The sequence below is a fragment of the Natrix helvetica genome, assembly GCF_964273705.1.
Source record: "Natrix helvetica genome assembly, chromosome: 10".
NCBI lineage: Eukaryota > Metazoa > Chordata > Lepidosauria > Squamata > Natricidae > Natrix > Natrix helvetica.
The window spans coordinates 13,592,414-13,607,156 of NC_138561.1; the positions used below are offsets into that span (position 1 = coordinate 13,592,414).

General features: G+C 46.8%; 1 protein-coding gene across 2 annotated transcripts; it reads right to left on the reverse strand.

The window, feature by feature from the left end:
* PARD6A (par-6 family cell polarity regulator alpha) lies at positions 1–12,536 on the reverse strand. Of its 2 annotated transcripts, none has more exons than XM_081963574.1 (3): positions 12,336–12,536; positions 7,247–7,469; positions 1–1,234 (listed from the first exon to the last, which is right to left on the reverse strand). In XM_081963574.1, the coding sequence occupies exons 1-3, from the start codon at positions 12,396–12,398 to the stop codon at positions 444–446; spliced, it is 1,077 nt and encodes a 358-aa protein (XP_081819700.1). In that variant the 5' UTR covers positions 12,399–12,536; the 3' UTR covers positions 1–443. The 2 variants fall into 2 exon arrangements, with proteins under 2 accessions (XP_081819700.1, XP_081819699.1); XM_081963573.1 differs by having other exon boundaries at positions 1–1,237.
* Between the last annotated feature and the right edge of the window lie 2,207 nt (positions 12,537–14,743).

Below are 14,743 nucleotides of genomic sequence, written 5' to 3' on the forward strand. Positions count from 1 at the left end.
TTTAATAGTCTGTTGCAATATATTAACTGTGACACATGTCATCATAAAAACACCTAAAATCAAACACTTCATGAGAAGTTGCTGGAGGCAGAGCTTGGGGGATGAATGAGGCCAGCCCCCCCTACCTGGAATACAGGTATAGGCCGAAAGGGGGAAAGTAAGAGGAGGCCCATCCCTTTAGCTCCCTGGACACGGAAAGGAGAGAGCCTCGGGGGCAGCCAAGGGTTGGTGGACCGGTCCCTCCCCTTCCAACGGCCACTGTCAACTTGGTTGCAAGAAGCACCATTGGAGCATGAAGGGGGTGTGCAAGTCCCAGTCAACGAGGGCGAACCTTGGTTCCAATCTTTAGATTTGGCCTCAAGGATGCTGTGGCTCTTCTACGCTGACCGCAGAGACAATGTTTTTCAAGTAAGAACGGGAAGGAGAGACCATGGCACCGAAGGCTATAGGGTGATGATGGTGCCATCCTCCTGGAGGCTGCCCGCTCGGCTGCCCCGCATGGGGCTCCCGCTGCCACTGTGACTGTTCAGGGAAGGCAGGGAGCCTTGGGAGCTATAGAGCGAGAGGCTGTGCTGGAGGCTGTCAAGAAGACCCCCGTTGGGGCAGCTGGCAGGCAAGTCACTCTCAATGACCAGGTCTCCCTCCTCATCGCTTTCCCCCTCGGCTGTGCTACAGTTGCTCAGGTACTGGGAAGCCGGGCTAGGCGTCTGCTGGCTGGGCGTGCTGTCCGTGGACATGCCAGAACTCCCGGAAGCCTTGCTGCTGCGGATGACATTGTTACGTTGATTGGCCGGCTTGACGGTGATGATGAGATTGTGGCTGTTGGCCACCATCATGTCGGTGACCTGGTCCAGCGACTTGCCCGCCACATCGATGCCGTTGACTTCGAGGATCTCGTCGTTGACGGCCAGCAGTCCGGTGCTCTCGGCCAAACCTCCCTTGACCAAGCGGGAGATGAAGATGCCGGGCACCTTCTCCACCCCGTGATGAGCCACTCGCACACTGACCCCATCCCGGATATAAAAGCCCAGGGGCTTGTTGGAGCCGTGTTTATGGAGCCGCACCCGCCGGTGGGTCTCGGGCAAGATGTCCACGTCGATGATGGAGGAGATCTGGCGGAAGTCCTGGGGCATGCCGATCAACAGGTGGGGCTTGGCCCGTTGGTGCGTCGGCCTCAGCAGTCCCTTTTTCTTCCGCTGAAGGGAGTTGGAGGCGAAGACACTGGCATTGGCTTCTGCTGCAAGGAATAAGAAAACAAGAAGGTGTCACAAGGGGAAGTTCTCTTCTCCAGCGATAAATTCTGGTGTTCCATCTCCTGATGCATTCTTTTGCAATCATTTACCAAGAGATTGGATAACCCTTTGTCTGAAGTGGCGTAGGGTTTGCTGCCTAAGCAGGGGGTTGGACTAGAACAGGAGTGTCCAAACTTGGGAACTTTAAGACTTGTGGACTTCAACTCCCAGAATTCCCCAGCCAGCCTGGCTGGGGAATTCTGGGAGTTGAAGTCCACAAGTCTTAAAGTTCCCAAGTTTGGACACCCCTGAACTAGAAGGTCCCTCCAAGGTCCCTTCCAACTCTGTTATTCTATTCTATTCTATTCTCTCGGGGGTTTGACTCTGTACTTGTGCCTTTGGCTCCCCAAGCAATCTACCTTTTCACAGCTCTGTCTTTCTCCCAACGTTGGATACTTTGAAAGTGCTGGATGTTTAGGGATGCAAAAAACGATTTTGCGTTGTGGGATGTACAGTCTCTGAAGGCCAAGGTGGTGCCTGGCTGGCAAGGAGAAACATCAGCCAGATGTGTCATTTCTGAGTTTCTCTAAGCAAAGGGACATCAGCACCAGGCCACATGGCTTAATCACCCAAGGATAAGCCTCTTATCTACGTTACATAATGGAATGCTAGACTATGAGTTATTCTCTTTGTGGAAAACTGCCTGATTAAGAAAAACTGAGTTTTGATCATGGGCTGCTATGATAGTTACACTCTGGAATACTGACAATACCATGGCCAACCTGAGGAATTCTGGGAGTTGAAGTCTTAAAACTGCCCAGGTTGAGAAGCACTAGAGGATAAATCCAATATTTTTATCCTGTCCAGAAGGGCCGCTTCCTTCTTCTCACCCTACTTCTGAGTGGCATTTGCTTCTAGGATTACAGAGCACAGCCTGGGAGGATTACAAAGGAGTATGAATAATTCAGTTTCAATCACACTTTGAGTTATGCCCTGCAGGCATTATTCTGTGGATCTTGGCTACAGAACACAAAGGGACACAGCACTTAACCATCGCCACAGCCAGTGCCACAGACAAAGAAGGCAACCAAAGTGTTTGAATCCTGCAAGAATTCATTCGAAATAACCTGCGCCGAAGCCCCCAAAATACACATGTTTAGGCTGCCAATTCTTCCATATTGAACAGGGATGTGTGTGTGAAGGGAGGAGTGTTTTGTGCCATAACGCCATGGGATGACTTAGTTACATGTTTGCTGATCTAAAATAATCTACGTATTAGCATTTAAGCAGAGTAAAAGACACTAATGCACACATTCATTGAAATTATTATTTAGAATTGACATGTTCCAATGGTAAATTAAAAAAAAACATTGAGTGCACAAAGGTAAAACCACACTTGGAAAAATGCATCCAATTTTGGTCGCCTCCACAATGTAGAAAATACGTTGAGACTCTAGAAAGAGTGCGGAGAAAAGCAACGAAGATTATTAGGGGACTGGAGGCTAAAACATATAAAGAACAGTTGCTGGAATTGGGGATGTCACTTTAATGAAAAGAAGAACTAAGGGTGACGTGATAGCAGTCTTCCAATATCTAACAGCCTGCCACAAAGAGGAAGGAGTCAAGCTATTCTCCAAAGCACCTGAAGGCAGGACAAGAAGCCATGGATGGAAACTAATCAAAGAGAGAAGCAACCTAGAACTAAGGAGAAATTTCCTGACAGAACAATTAATCAGTGGAACAACTTGCCTCCAGAAGTTGTGAATGCTCCAACACTGGAAGTTTTTAAGAAGAGATTGGACAACCATTTGTCTGAAATGCTATAGGACTTCCTGCCTGAGCATGGGGGTTAGACTAGAAGACCTCCAAGGCCCCTTCCAACTCTGTTATTTTGTTAAGGGCTGGGGAAGGAGAAGAGGGAGTTAGTTTTGTAACTAACCCAAATATAATTTGCCAAAAAGGTTAACAACAAGACCAAGTACATATCTTTGAAGCCTTGCTCCCCTCAAAAGCAATAAGGCAAAGGTTCCCCTCGCACATATGTGCTAGTCGTTCCGGACTCTAGGAGGCGGTGCTCATCTCCATTTCAAAGCTGAAGAGCCAGAGCTGTCCTCAGACATCTCCGTGGTCATATGGCCGGCATGACTAAACGCCGAAGGCGCACGGAATGCTGTTGCCTTCCCACCAAAGGTGGTTCCTGTTTTTCTACTTGCCTTTTTTACATGCTTTCGAACTGCTAGGTTGGCAGAAGCTGGGACAAGTAACGGGAGCTCACTCCGTTACGCGGCGCTAGGGATTCGAACCGCCGAACTGCCGACCTTTCTGATCGACAAGCTCAGCCTCTCAACCACTGAGCCCCCGAGTCAAAAGCAATGGGAAGGTGCAAAAGGAAAACATAAACAACTCTCACACTTCTGCCAGTTTTTATACCATATGCCATCCAAAGAGAGGGATGCCAGAATGGAAAGGAGCTGGCAGGGCCTGGAGGCTCCGTGTAAAAGAATTCCTTATAAGGAAGGACATGGGAGCTGTTTCCCAGGCAGAAGCCTCAGGGACCTGTCACTTCACATTTTCCACGCCTCGGTGAATAGATGAACTACAATGGCCTTCACCCAACCTTCGCAGTGCTGGTTAGTTTTTGGGAGGAGTAATCAAATGCATACGAAGGATGTCAGAATGGAGAAGGCCGTCCTGCTGATCCATGAAGAACTCTGGAGACAAGGAACAGAGAGCAGTCTATCCATCTTTATGACTTAGTGCCATATATAAATTGAATGGTTCTTTCGCTCGGCCAGCCTCACCTACAGCCAAACTGGTTTTGAGACCAAAACAGAAGCTAGAAAGAGCTAAATGCCCCACAGAGAAATAACAGGTAGCCAATAGAAGCAGCATAGTGTGATAAGATTGGAATATTTCTTTCTTTTTAATCGTATTTATTGTATTTTCCAACATTTAAAAGACAAAACGCAAGTTTATACTTGTAACAGCTTTTCCATATCGGTATCAATATCTTTCGTAACAATCCTATTGGCAAAGACTCTACCTCAATTTCACTGTCCTAAGTTATATCCTTATTTAAGGTATAATAACGTGTTGTTAAGTGAGTTTCACCACATTTTACAAGTTGGCCACGCCCACCCAGTCACATGGCTGGCAAGCCACTCCCACCTGGTCACATGGCCAGCAAGCCACTCCCACCCAGTCACATGGCCAACAAGCCACTCCCACAAAGCAGGCCACACCTACAGAAGAAGTTCTAAAAAAATTTGAAACCCACCACTGCTGCATCCCCATCCTTCCAGGAGTTGGAATTACGCCGTAACCTTGAGTCTTCAAAATGTGCTCATTGGATCTGGCCTGGGTGAAATGATCCAATCTCCTATCCAATGTGGCCATCCCCACATTGCAGGACAATGAATTCCACACGTTCGTTATCACTGTGCAAAACTGAATCAGAAATCCAGCGATTCCCATATTAAGAATAGGCAAGAGATGCCTTCGAGGCAGTGGTGAGTTCCGGATCCACCAGATGAATGTGCACACACACGTGCGCATCACTTGCATGCGTCCTTACCTCTTGCGACGCCTCCGCGAGCCTCCGTGATGCTCCAGCTGCTCAGTGGAGCGTCGCACAGGTGCTGTGTGCTCCGTGCGCACAAGTGCCAAAGAGCTCAAATACAGATAAGGAGCTCGGGCAGGGCAGTGGTCCCTTCGGAGCACCATACTGGAACGGTATCTGGTGCTCCAGGAAGGCACCGATTCGCCAGTACCGGAGCGTACCGGCTGCCACCCACCACTGCTCCGAGGTGCCATGCATCTCATCCCAACCAGAAAGATTAATGGTAAGGGACTGCAGATTATGCTGTGCCCAACAGATGGAAGGTTAGCAAGTTTTCTAGGCCTCATTTTGACTCTCCTGCTGTTTACAATTCTTTTTTTCTCTCCAAGTGTTAAGTAGGAGGACAGGTTCATCAACCTGAGACCAAGGGGAGTACTTGTGACAAATTGCGTGTTGTTGGGGAGGAAACAGATTTGCCAAGTCTGAACAGGTTGCTGCCTTAGCTGGAGAGCAAATGGCCTTTCACCATCTGGGCCTACATTGAAATGTAAGAATGGGAATGGCAGGGATAAGCAAATGGATACCTGGAATTCATATACATGATTCCCTGGTGGGTGCCTCGTTTCGCAAACAGAAGCAACGCAATTGCAGCCTAGCACTGATGATGTTGCCTACTTTGGTAATGAAAAGTCTGCAAGAAAACAACCAAGCTTAGAGAGCATCAAGGACCACACCATGCAGTCTCGCAAATTCATGTCCCCAAAGGAGATAGCTGCGATTACAAAGATTTTAATGCTCTCAGGGCATTGTTTCCCCCCTCTTTCATCCTGAAAAAGGGGAGAAGAATAAAGTACCAGTTGTTCTGACCGAGGCTTCCCAAGAGCATGAAGCAAACTCCTCGTCCCAATAAAAAACCCTTTTATTAATTTACTTTGAATTCTGCTCATTGACAGGGAGGATTTACAGCCACAGACCTTATCTGGCTTGGAGAGTTGCCAGGCCGATATCTGCAAAACTTGGCATGGAATCTCAGAGAGTCATGAACCAATTAAGTGAACTAATTGTCTCCTGCAAACTCCACTCCCCTTTTGTTCCTCTTTTATTTCCTCTGGGAGGGGCCATTCATCGTCCACCTGTGGCCTTACTCTCAAGTCGACCTCTGTTCTTTAGCTGTCCCCTTTGTCTAGCAACTCTGTGCATGCACACACTGGGAACAGGATCCAGCTGTTCTTCTGCCCCACTGACTCTGAAGGCAGCTGATAACTGGCATATGGCTCTGGCCCTCTCTCTGCCTCTGACACAGAGCCCTCATCAGAGCCTTCCCTGGACTCCAGGACTGGTCCATGTTCTTCCCCAACCTCTTCACTATCCGAATCTGCTGCCAGCTCCGCTGGTGGGCCACAGCACCAGTACTGTTTCCATTTATGATTTTCCCTGCCTAGTTTCCTGGAGGAAATTCTTGCTCCCTGCAGGGCAATGTACTGTTCCAAGCCTGCTTGACCAGGGAATGAGGGTGAGAAACATCTCAGCAGAGCCTGTCATGTGCAATTTTTGAATCTCCCAAAACAAGAGAGAGAGAGAAAGAGAAAGAGACAGAGAGAGACAGACAGACAGAGAGAGACAGACAGAGAGAGACCGAGAGAGAGAGAGAGACAGTCAGACAGCGAGACAGAGAGAGACAGAGACACACACACAGAGAGAGACAGAGACAGAGAGACAGAAAGAGAGAGACAGACAGACAGAGAGAAAAACAGACAGAGAGATAGAGAGACTGAGACCCAGAGAACAGAGGGAGGGAGGGAGGGAGGGAGGGAGAGAGAGAGAAGGAAGAAAAGGGAGATGGCCATGCCTAAATGGAGCACCTTGGCAGACTCAGGTCCCAAGTTATAAATATCATCCTGTGTTTTGGGTACAGCGGCTTATTTTTAGCCTGGGAGCCTGGGTTGAACAACAGAAGCCTTTTCCCACTCCAGGAAGTGGCCCAAGTGACATCCACTCCAGGTTTTGCAGGAGCCTTAGACAAGATGTGCTCCATGGGTCTCCCATTGGAAGTGAGTATTGTTCTCCCTATCATCTCTCAGCTCAGTGTGTGCCATTGCGCACACAAGGTGCTAGAAACCGTGAATGTTTCCATTCTCTCTGGGGCTCTGAGCAGACAGGAAGAATGAAAGAAGAGAGATACGAAGACATGAGCTGGTTCCTGGCCAGTGGTTGGCCGTAGCCATCTCTGGTATGGGCCTTGATTCCAAATAAATCACATTAACTGTCTCATAAACTTCACTGCCGCTTCTGGATGACAACCAACCAATGAGATCAAAACTTAACTGCAGAGAGACATGCCAGCAGCCTCTGCTAAGTTCCCGTTGCTCAGCCGGCTGCTCTGTCACCATTACCTTATTCCACATTGGAAATAGAAAACATAAGCAAGGGGGTTAATCCTCAAGGTTTGTCCTACCTCTCTTCTGGATGATGATCCGGAGAAGAGGATTGGCTGAAGACAGAGCCTTGTGATAGTTGTCATCATTGTTGATGGGAAGCAAATCTCCATGGATGTCCGTGTACCCCAGGAGAACCTCCGAACAAGGGATCTGGTGCACCCTCTGGATCAGATGGTAGAATTCCTGGAAACCACCCACGCTGGACCTCTTCATGGCAAAACGGCGAAACTCAGCTTCGAACTGCCAGGAAGACGAAACAGTCTCAAGACACAAAATAATAGCCACACCAATAAAAGCCGCTCAACCAAGGCAGCCAAAAAAAAAACCCCGGCCTTGGGGTTAAACTTTCCAAAGCAGCAAATGAAGTTGAGATCTCTTTGCCTTTGGAAGAGGAAAACTTAACCCTAACCCCAAAGGCAAAAAAATATTGGATAAAAATATGAAAATGGCTAGGAGAAATAATAAAACAATAAATACTTAAAACCAGAATTATTTTTCATTGGGTATCTTAGCAGAACATTACAACAAAGGAAATACGTACTTAATTTTACATGTTTTAACAGCAGCAAGGATTGCATTTGCACAACGTTGGAAAAAATGAAGCTATTCGTGCAGAGGAAAGTGTATAATAAAGAAAATATTAGAATGTGCCGAGACAGATAGATTAACAATGAAACTTAAAGATAAGGAGGAATACTTTTTAATACCGGAGACATTTGATCAGTGGCTAGAAAATTCGAAGGAGAAGTTAGAAACTTAAAATTGAAAAGAATGTTTAATTAAATAATGTAAGGGGGATAATTAAGGGTAAGCAAATGTTATGATGAATTTGTTTTGATGGTGATTGTTATAAAAAGCACCATTAAAATTTTTGTTATCATTATTCAAAATCAATTGTACCCAGACAACACACTGTCAGTGTGAATATTGAGTTTGTATGTATACCAAAGGAAAACGTATAAATAAAATATCTTATGTAGGAAAAAAAGAAAGTTGAGATCTCTTTTAATTCATCACACACACACACACACCTCAAATGAAAACTGACTTTTACACTGTTTGGAGAAAACACACAATAAAGCACCATCTGCGCTGACATATCACAACAAGCCATAATGGGCTTGTTTGGTTTTGGCTTAGGGGAAGGGGTAAGCCGGGTGTGAAGACAATCCATTCAAGTTTGTCAAACTACAAGGAGCACAGACCAGGGCTTGGTGTGATATAAACAAAACACTTTATAGCGGTCTTAAGAGTTCACCTGGAAAATTACAGTCCTTAATTGCTTCTGAAAGGCAGAGGATCCAAAAAGGTAGATTCAGCCTGCCATCCTTCCGAGGTCGGTAAACAAGGACCCAGATTGTTGAGGGCAATAGGCTGACTCTGTAAACCGCTTAGAGAGGGCTGTAAAGCACTGTGAAGCGGTATATAAGTCTAAGTGCTAGTGATATTCAGGATTGTTTTGATAGTTTGGACCGTCTGCTAAATACTATACAGGTAGTCCTCGACTTACAACAGTTTGTTTAGTGACCGAAGTAACAATGGTACTGAAAAAAGTGATAATTAACACCCGTTGCAGCCTCCCCCTGGTCACCAGATCAAAATTCAGCTGCTTGGCAACTGACTCATAGTTATGACGGTTGCAGTGTCACTCTTTGTGACCTTTTGGCAAGCAAAGGCAACAGGGAAGGTAGTTTCACTTAACCACCACCTTACGAATTTAAGAACTTAATAAACATCTTGCTTAGCAACGGAAATTTGGGGCTCAATTGTGGTCGTAAGTTGAGGACTACCTAAACAGCCATGTAGTCAGTTTTGAGTTGATACATGACTTTGTACTCAGGCAGCAAATATGTACAACACAGCATCTTCTCTTTCAATATTTACTGCTTAAATGGAAAAATGGACACAGTGGCCGAGCACGTTATTAGAATTAGCTCATTCCCTGCTCTCGAGACCTTTGATTTTAATCTCGGCTAACTGCGAATTCATGCCTTGAATTTCTGATCTTCCCAGCCTGAGTTGAGCCTGGCAATCAACAGAATCACCGAAATGGAAAAGAAAAAACTTTTTCCTCGACAAAAGCTTTTCTAACTAATGCCCTCAGGATACGTTAGGATTGTGTTCGGAGACAATCGGCAGCCAACTGCTCGTAATTTGGAAAGTCATACTTCCAACATACCTGGAAGGCACCTGTCAAGCTTTAGCAGCTGCTCAGCAGCTAAAATTAGATACAGGTAGGCTTTGATTTACAACAGCTCATTTAGTGGCCATTCAACCTTACACCACCACTGAAAAAGGTGACTTATGACCGTTACAACCTTTTGCAACATCCCCATGGCCTTGCGATAAAAATTCAGATGCTTGGCAACTGGTTCCTATTTATGACCGTTGCAATGTCCCTGGATCATGTGTTCCCCTTTTGTGACCTTCTGACAAGCAAAATCAATGGGTTAGCCGGATTCCAGTTGCTAACTTAACAACTGCAGTGATTCACTTAACGACTGTGCCAAGAAATACTGTAAAACAGGGCAAAACCACTTAACAAATGTCTCACAACAGAAACGTTAGGCTCAATTGGGGTTGTAAGTTGAGGATTACCTGCATATTGAAAGGAGAAAAACTATTAGGTAAAAGAAGTCTTTAAGGGCTCAGTGGCTAAGTGGCTCAGTGACTAAGATGCTGAGTTTGTCGATCAGAAGGTCAGCAGTTTGGTGGTTCAAAACCCTAGTGCCACATAACCGAGTGAACTCCCGTTAGTTGTCCCAGCTTCTGCCAACCTAGCAGTTCAAAAGCACGTAAAAATGCAAGTAGAAAAATAGGGACCACCTTTGGTGAGAAGGTAACAGCGTTCCGTGCGCCTTTGGCGTTTAGTCATGTCAGCCACATGACCACGAAGACGTCTTCGGATAGCGCTGGCTCTTCGGCTTTGAAACGGAGATGAGCAGCGCCCCCTAGAGTCGGGAATGACTAGCACATATGTGCAAGGGGAACCTTTACTTTTACCTAAAAGAAGTCTTGGCAAATGGATACATATGCATTCACAGTCATTTCGTTTCTAAGTTTTGCTAGGGATTTTCTTGGTCCTCTTGCTAACCACTTGTTGATTTCCCGGTGAGATGGCATCTCCTTTCCCAAAAGCATATTCTCCATATACCTTTAATATTTTACAAATCAGTAGGCTCTTCCCTAGGTTCTGAGAAGCCCCTTACAGTAACTACCTGGGCAAGTTTTATGTTGGATACACCGGCTCTAACACATTATCTTCTCGAAAGCAATCACATTCAGTCCTTGCTACTTGTCCTAATTATGAAATGTTTTTATTATACTACTTATGGTTACATTTGTGTCTCTTTCATTATGAAGATTGTGGGGTTTTTTTTCCATCTGGAGAACTTTGTTGAGTTCTCCAGAGGATAGAAACAGCAGAAGACTTTAAAAAAAAAAAGATTTGCTTGCCCTGTTGCAAGAAGTTAAATTTTATGCTCCCCAAAGACAGATATGAACAAAGAGCAACATATGGTCCATTATTACAATCACCGAGAGAACACAAGATTTTCATGCAGTCTCAGCTCCTCCAGGCTAATACCATACAAAACTAGGTTCCTTATTCAGTGCTACTTCTAATCACTACAACAATCAATAATAATCCCTAGAAGCAGCATACATTAAACAGGTTGCATTCAAATACCAAGCTATACTAAGCTACACCGTGATTTGTTTAATGCTGCTGCATTTGAACAAACCACAGTTGCTTGGTACCACATATCAAACCACCCACCCCAGTCTCTCAGTTCAAGGTGCACGAAACGCTGTTCCCTTCCCACCAAAGGTGGTTCCTATTTTTCTACTTGCATTTTTACCTGTTTCTGATCTGCTAGGTTGGCAGAAGATGGGACAAGTAACGGGAGCTCACTCCGTTATGCAGCGCCAGGGATTCGAACCGCCGACCCATATAGATAACCATATCCATATACAGGTAGTCTTTAACTTACAATAGTTTGTTTAGTGACTGTTCTAATTTACAATGGCATCGAAAAAAGTGACTTAGGACCATTTCCCACCCTTATGGCCCTTGCAGAATCCCCGTGGAAGCTTAGTTTTTCCTGACCAGGATACATTTTTGCACAAACTTGCAGGGTTGAGCTGTTTAAGTGGAGTGGGCGAAGCTCCAAAGGCCAGAAATGGTAGAGCAGGGATACCTGATCCCTCCTATGCCGCCGCCTTGGTCCAAGGTGGGAATACCCCTTTCCAACCCAACCCTATTCTAAGGCAAATAAATGCTCCCCCTGTTTTTCATGCCTTGTGATGTTATCATGTGTTGTGGTATCCACAACAAAGGTTAAGACAGACACACACACACACACACCCTTAGATGAAGGGTCCCAGAAGAAGCAAAACCAGCAGCATCCCGGGATTAGGGATACTGCCTTCCCCATCATTGGGGGGGGGGGGCGATTTGCCACACAGAGCCATCAGCTCAGCCGACACCCCCTCCCCATTTCAAAACCCCGCACTATTGCATAACCTGGCCACAGCAGCCTGTATGTGTGTGGTGTGTGTGTGCGTGTTGTGTGTGTTGCATGTTGTGTTGTGTGTGTTTTCTCTCTCTCCCGTTCAGGCTGTCCAGCAGCAGCAGCAGCAGCGCGGAAATCCCTCCAGATCGGAGCAAATAATAATAATCCCCATCTGGCCGCCGACTCGAGGCACCGCCGAAAGACTGGCGGGGAGAGGCGGGTACGGTGAAACAATCAACCCGGCCACCGCCAACCCGTTAGGCCGGGGCTTAAGCGCCCGGCGCAGCGCCGCATCCACAATAACCGAGATGCGTCGCGCTCCCCCACCCCCTCCCCAGGCAAGAGATCGCCGGGTCGAGCCGGGCGAGAGACCCAACGCCCGCTTGGGAAGAAGAGGAGGGGGAGGAAGAGGAGGAGGCTGCTTCCCGGTGCACCTGCTGCGCGGCCGATCCAACATTCCGCCGCTGTGTGCCTGGGCCCGGCGGCTCTGGGGCCGGGAGGGAGGGAGGGAGAGGGGATTGCCGCAGCCTCCTCGGAGGGCTTCTCCGCCCGCCGATCCCCGATCTTTTGCAAGCTCCCAGCTCTGGCTCACCTTGCTTTTGACCTCAATGACCGGCTCCGAGCTGCGCGCCGGTGTGCGGTGGTTCTTAGCCATGCTGCGCCGGCCGGGCCGGGTCGCCTTCACCGCCCCGCGGGTTGTCTCGCTGCCTCCGCCTCCGCCGGCTATTATTGCTGCTGCTGCTGCTCCGCCGCCGCCGCCGCCGAACGGGGACAGACAGCAGGAGGGGAGGAGGGGGAGTGTTGGAGGAAGAAGACAAGGAGGAGGGAGGGGGGAAAACCTCACCGTCTATGACGTCACCCCAGCAGTCGGCGAGGGGCCTCGCCATTGGCTCCGGCGGGCCGAAGAGGGCGGGGTTCAGAACCTCCGCGGCGTTCGGATGGAAGGTTGCTGACAACGTCGTCTAGGTAACCGGGCTGCGGGTGGTCCAAGGTGTATCTCGCGGCGGGAGATCAAAGGGAAAAGGGAGTTTGGACGATTCGGCCGTCGGGCAAGGAAAAAAGAGTGAGCGAGTGAGTGTATGTGTGTGTGTGTGTGAGTGTGTTTGCGTCTCAAGAGGATGATTAAGTGCTGGAACAAGACTAGTCTGCCCTCCCACCCCTCACCTACACCTGGACACATCAATCAAGAATGTCATCATTGTACATTTGCAACGTGCAGCGGTTTTTTGTTTTTTTGTTTTTGTTTTTTTGGAGCATCCAGATTTTGGAGATGACATTTCATCGCCGTTCATCAACTGAAATGAAAGATGAAACCTGTTCATAAACGACATGAAACCAAACTTTGCAAGCCGAAATAAATAAGTAAAGGAAATTAAAATTCAATCAATGACATAAATTACGGTTCACTGAGTTTTGGATTAATAAAGGCTGCAAGGCGGTTTTGCTATATGCACAAAGAGTTTGAAGTGTATAGTCAAGATTGTTTTTCTTTTTAAAAATTTGATTTTGTAAAAAAAATTTAAAAATTCCCCCTTCATGGTCCCCCTTTGAGCTACATGGGCCCTGGAACAATGTACCGGCTATACTCCCCTCTCCTCAGGCCTGTGTATGTGTATGTGTTTGTGTATCTGTGTGTAAACTTACCTGAGCCTTTGGAGTCATCTCCTACTAAGAAGGAGGCGATTTACCCTCTTCCCTTTGGCGGCTAGTGGTGTGTGTGTGTGTGTGTGTGTGTGTGTGTGTGTGTGTGTGTAAGCCACTTGCTCTGTGAGGCTGCCAGGGAGGACGAAGCCAAAGGCTTCCTTTGGGCATCCAGGCTGAACTCCTCGGCTTCTGTCCAAGCAGAGATGAAGTCAAGAGAGTGGCACAGAACAACGTGGAAGAGAGGGGGGCAATGGGGCTGGAGTGCCTTTTAGGGGGCGCATCAGAGGATGAGTGGCCCCTTGGAGTAATTAATTGGGTGCAGAGAAACCTTCCACTCCCCAAACCATACACGGAGGCTGAGAGTCCACAAGAGTTGCAGTGAAACCTAGCTATTTGACAGCTCCATATTAACAGTATTAGAGTATTGGAAGGGACATTGGAGGTCATCTAGTCCAGCCCCACACAGAAGACCTATACTAGGGATTCGAACCGTTGAACTGCCGACCTTTCTGATCGATAAGCTCAGCGTCTTAGCCACTGAGCCACCTAGCCAGGTATTGTGGAAGCCCAGGGTAGCAAGCAGATTAGGTGAATGCCGTGAAGCATTTGGGCAAAGGTTGCTGATGCACATCACCCTATCTGGATCTAAAGTGCCCTTACTCCTTTCCCTTTAAGATGTGCGGACGTCAACTCCTAGGTTTCCTGGCTGGGAAATGCTGGGAGTTGAAACCCACACATTTTAAAGGTTCAGAAACATTGCTCAGTGCCTCAGTGGCTGTACTTGTGCTATCTTATTCTCTGTAGGTGTCCCAACTATATTCAGACAGTAGAAGTGCCTGGGAGGAAATGGATGTATGTTTCTTTCTATTTTGAACTGGAGTTGTCCCTAAAATCTAACAAAATAATTACATTTTTTTTGCATCTTTGTAATTAAATATTATCAAGTAAGGATGGAGCTACATGTGAGGATTTAATTAAAACTCACTCACTGAATTGATTTTTTCTGAACGAAAAATAAATAAATTGAGCGAATGTACTAAAGGGCTGGATAATTCTGTCTTTCCAAGTGACCCTATTTTTAGCTTCCTTTTAGACTAAGCAGTGAAGCCTGTCAAAAAGCTGGGTGCTATTTTGGAGCTTTTTAAAAAAGTTTCCTGCAACTTAAAATGGTTTCTAAGGAAAAAAACTGAATTTTGATAGTTTCTTAAATTAAATCATGATTAGAGGCTGCTCTGCCCCCCCCCCCCCACTTCTATTTTTAGGAGTGATCTTAAAAACAGTTCCCTTTCCCTGTTTTAACTCTTGAAGTAATTTTGGGCTTACAGACCATTCAGAACTAATTCCCTCTAGATTTTG

Coding starts and splice junctions, on each gene's coding strand:
- PARD6A (XM_081963573.1), bottom strand. CDS start 12,398: ATGGCTAAGAACCACCGCACACCGGCGCGCAGCTCGGAGCCGGTCATT. Junction 7,470..12,335: donor TCATTGAGGTCAAAAGCAAG/GTGAGCCAGAGC, acceptor TCTTCCTGGCAG/TTCGAAGCTGAGTTTCGCCG. Junction 1,238..7,246: donor GATCATCATCCAGAAGAGAG/GTAGGACAAACC, acceptor TATTCCTTGCAG/CAGAAGCCAATGCCAGTGTC.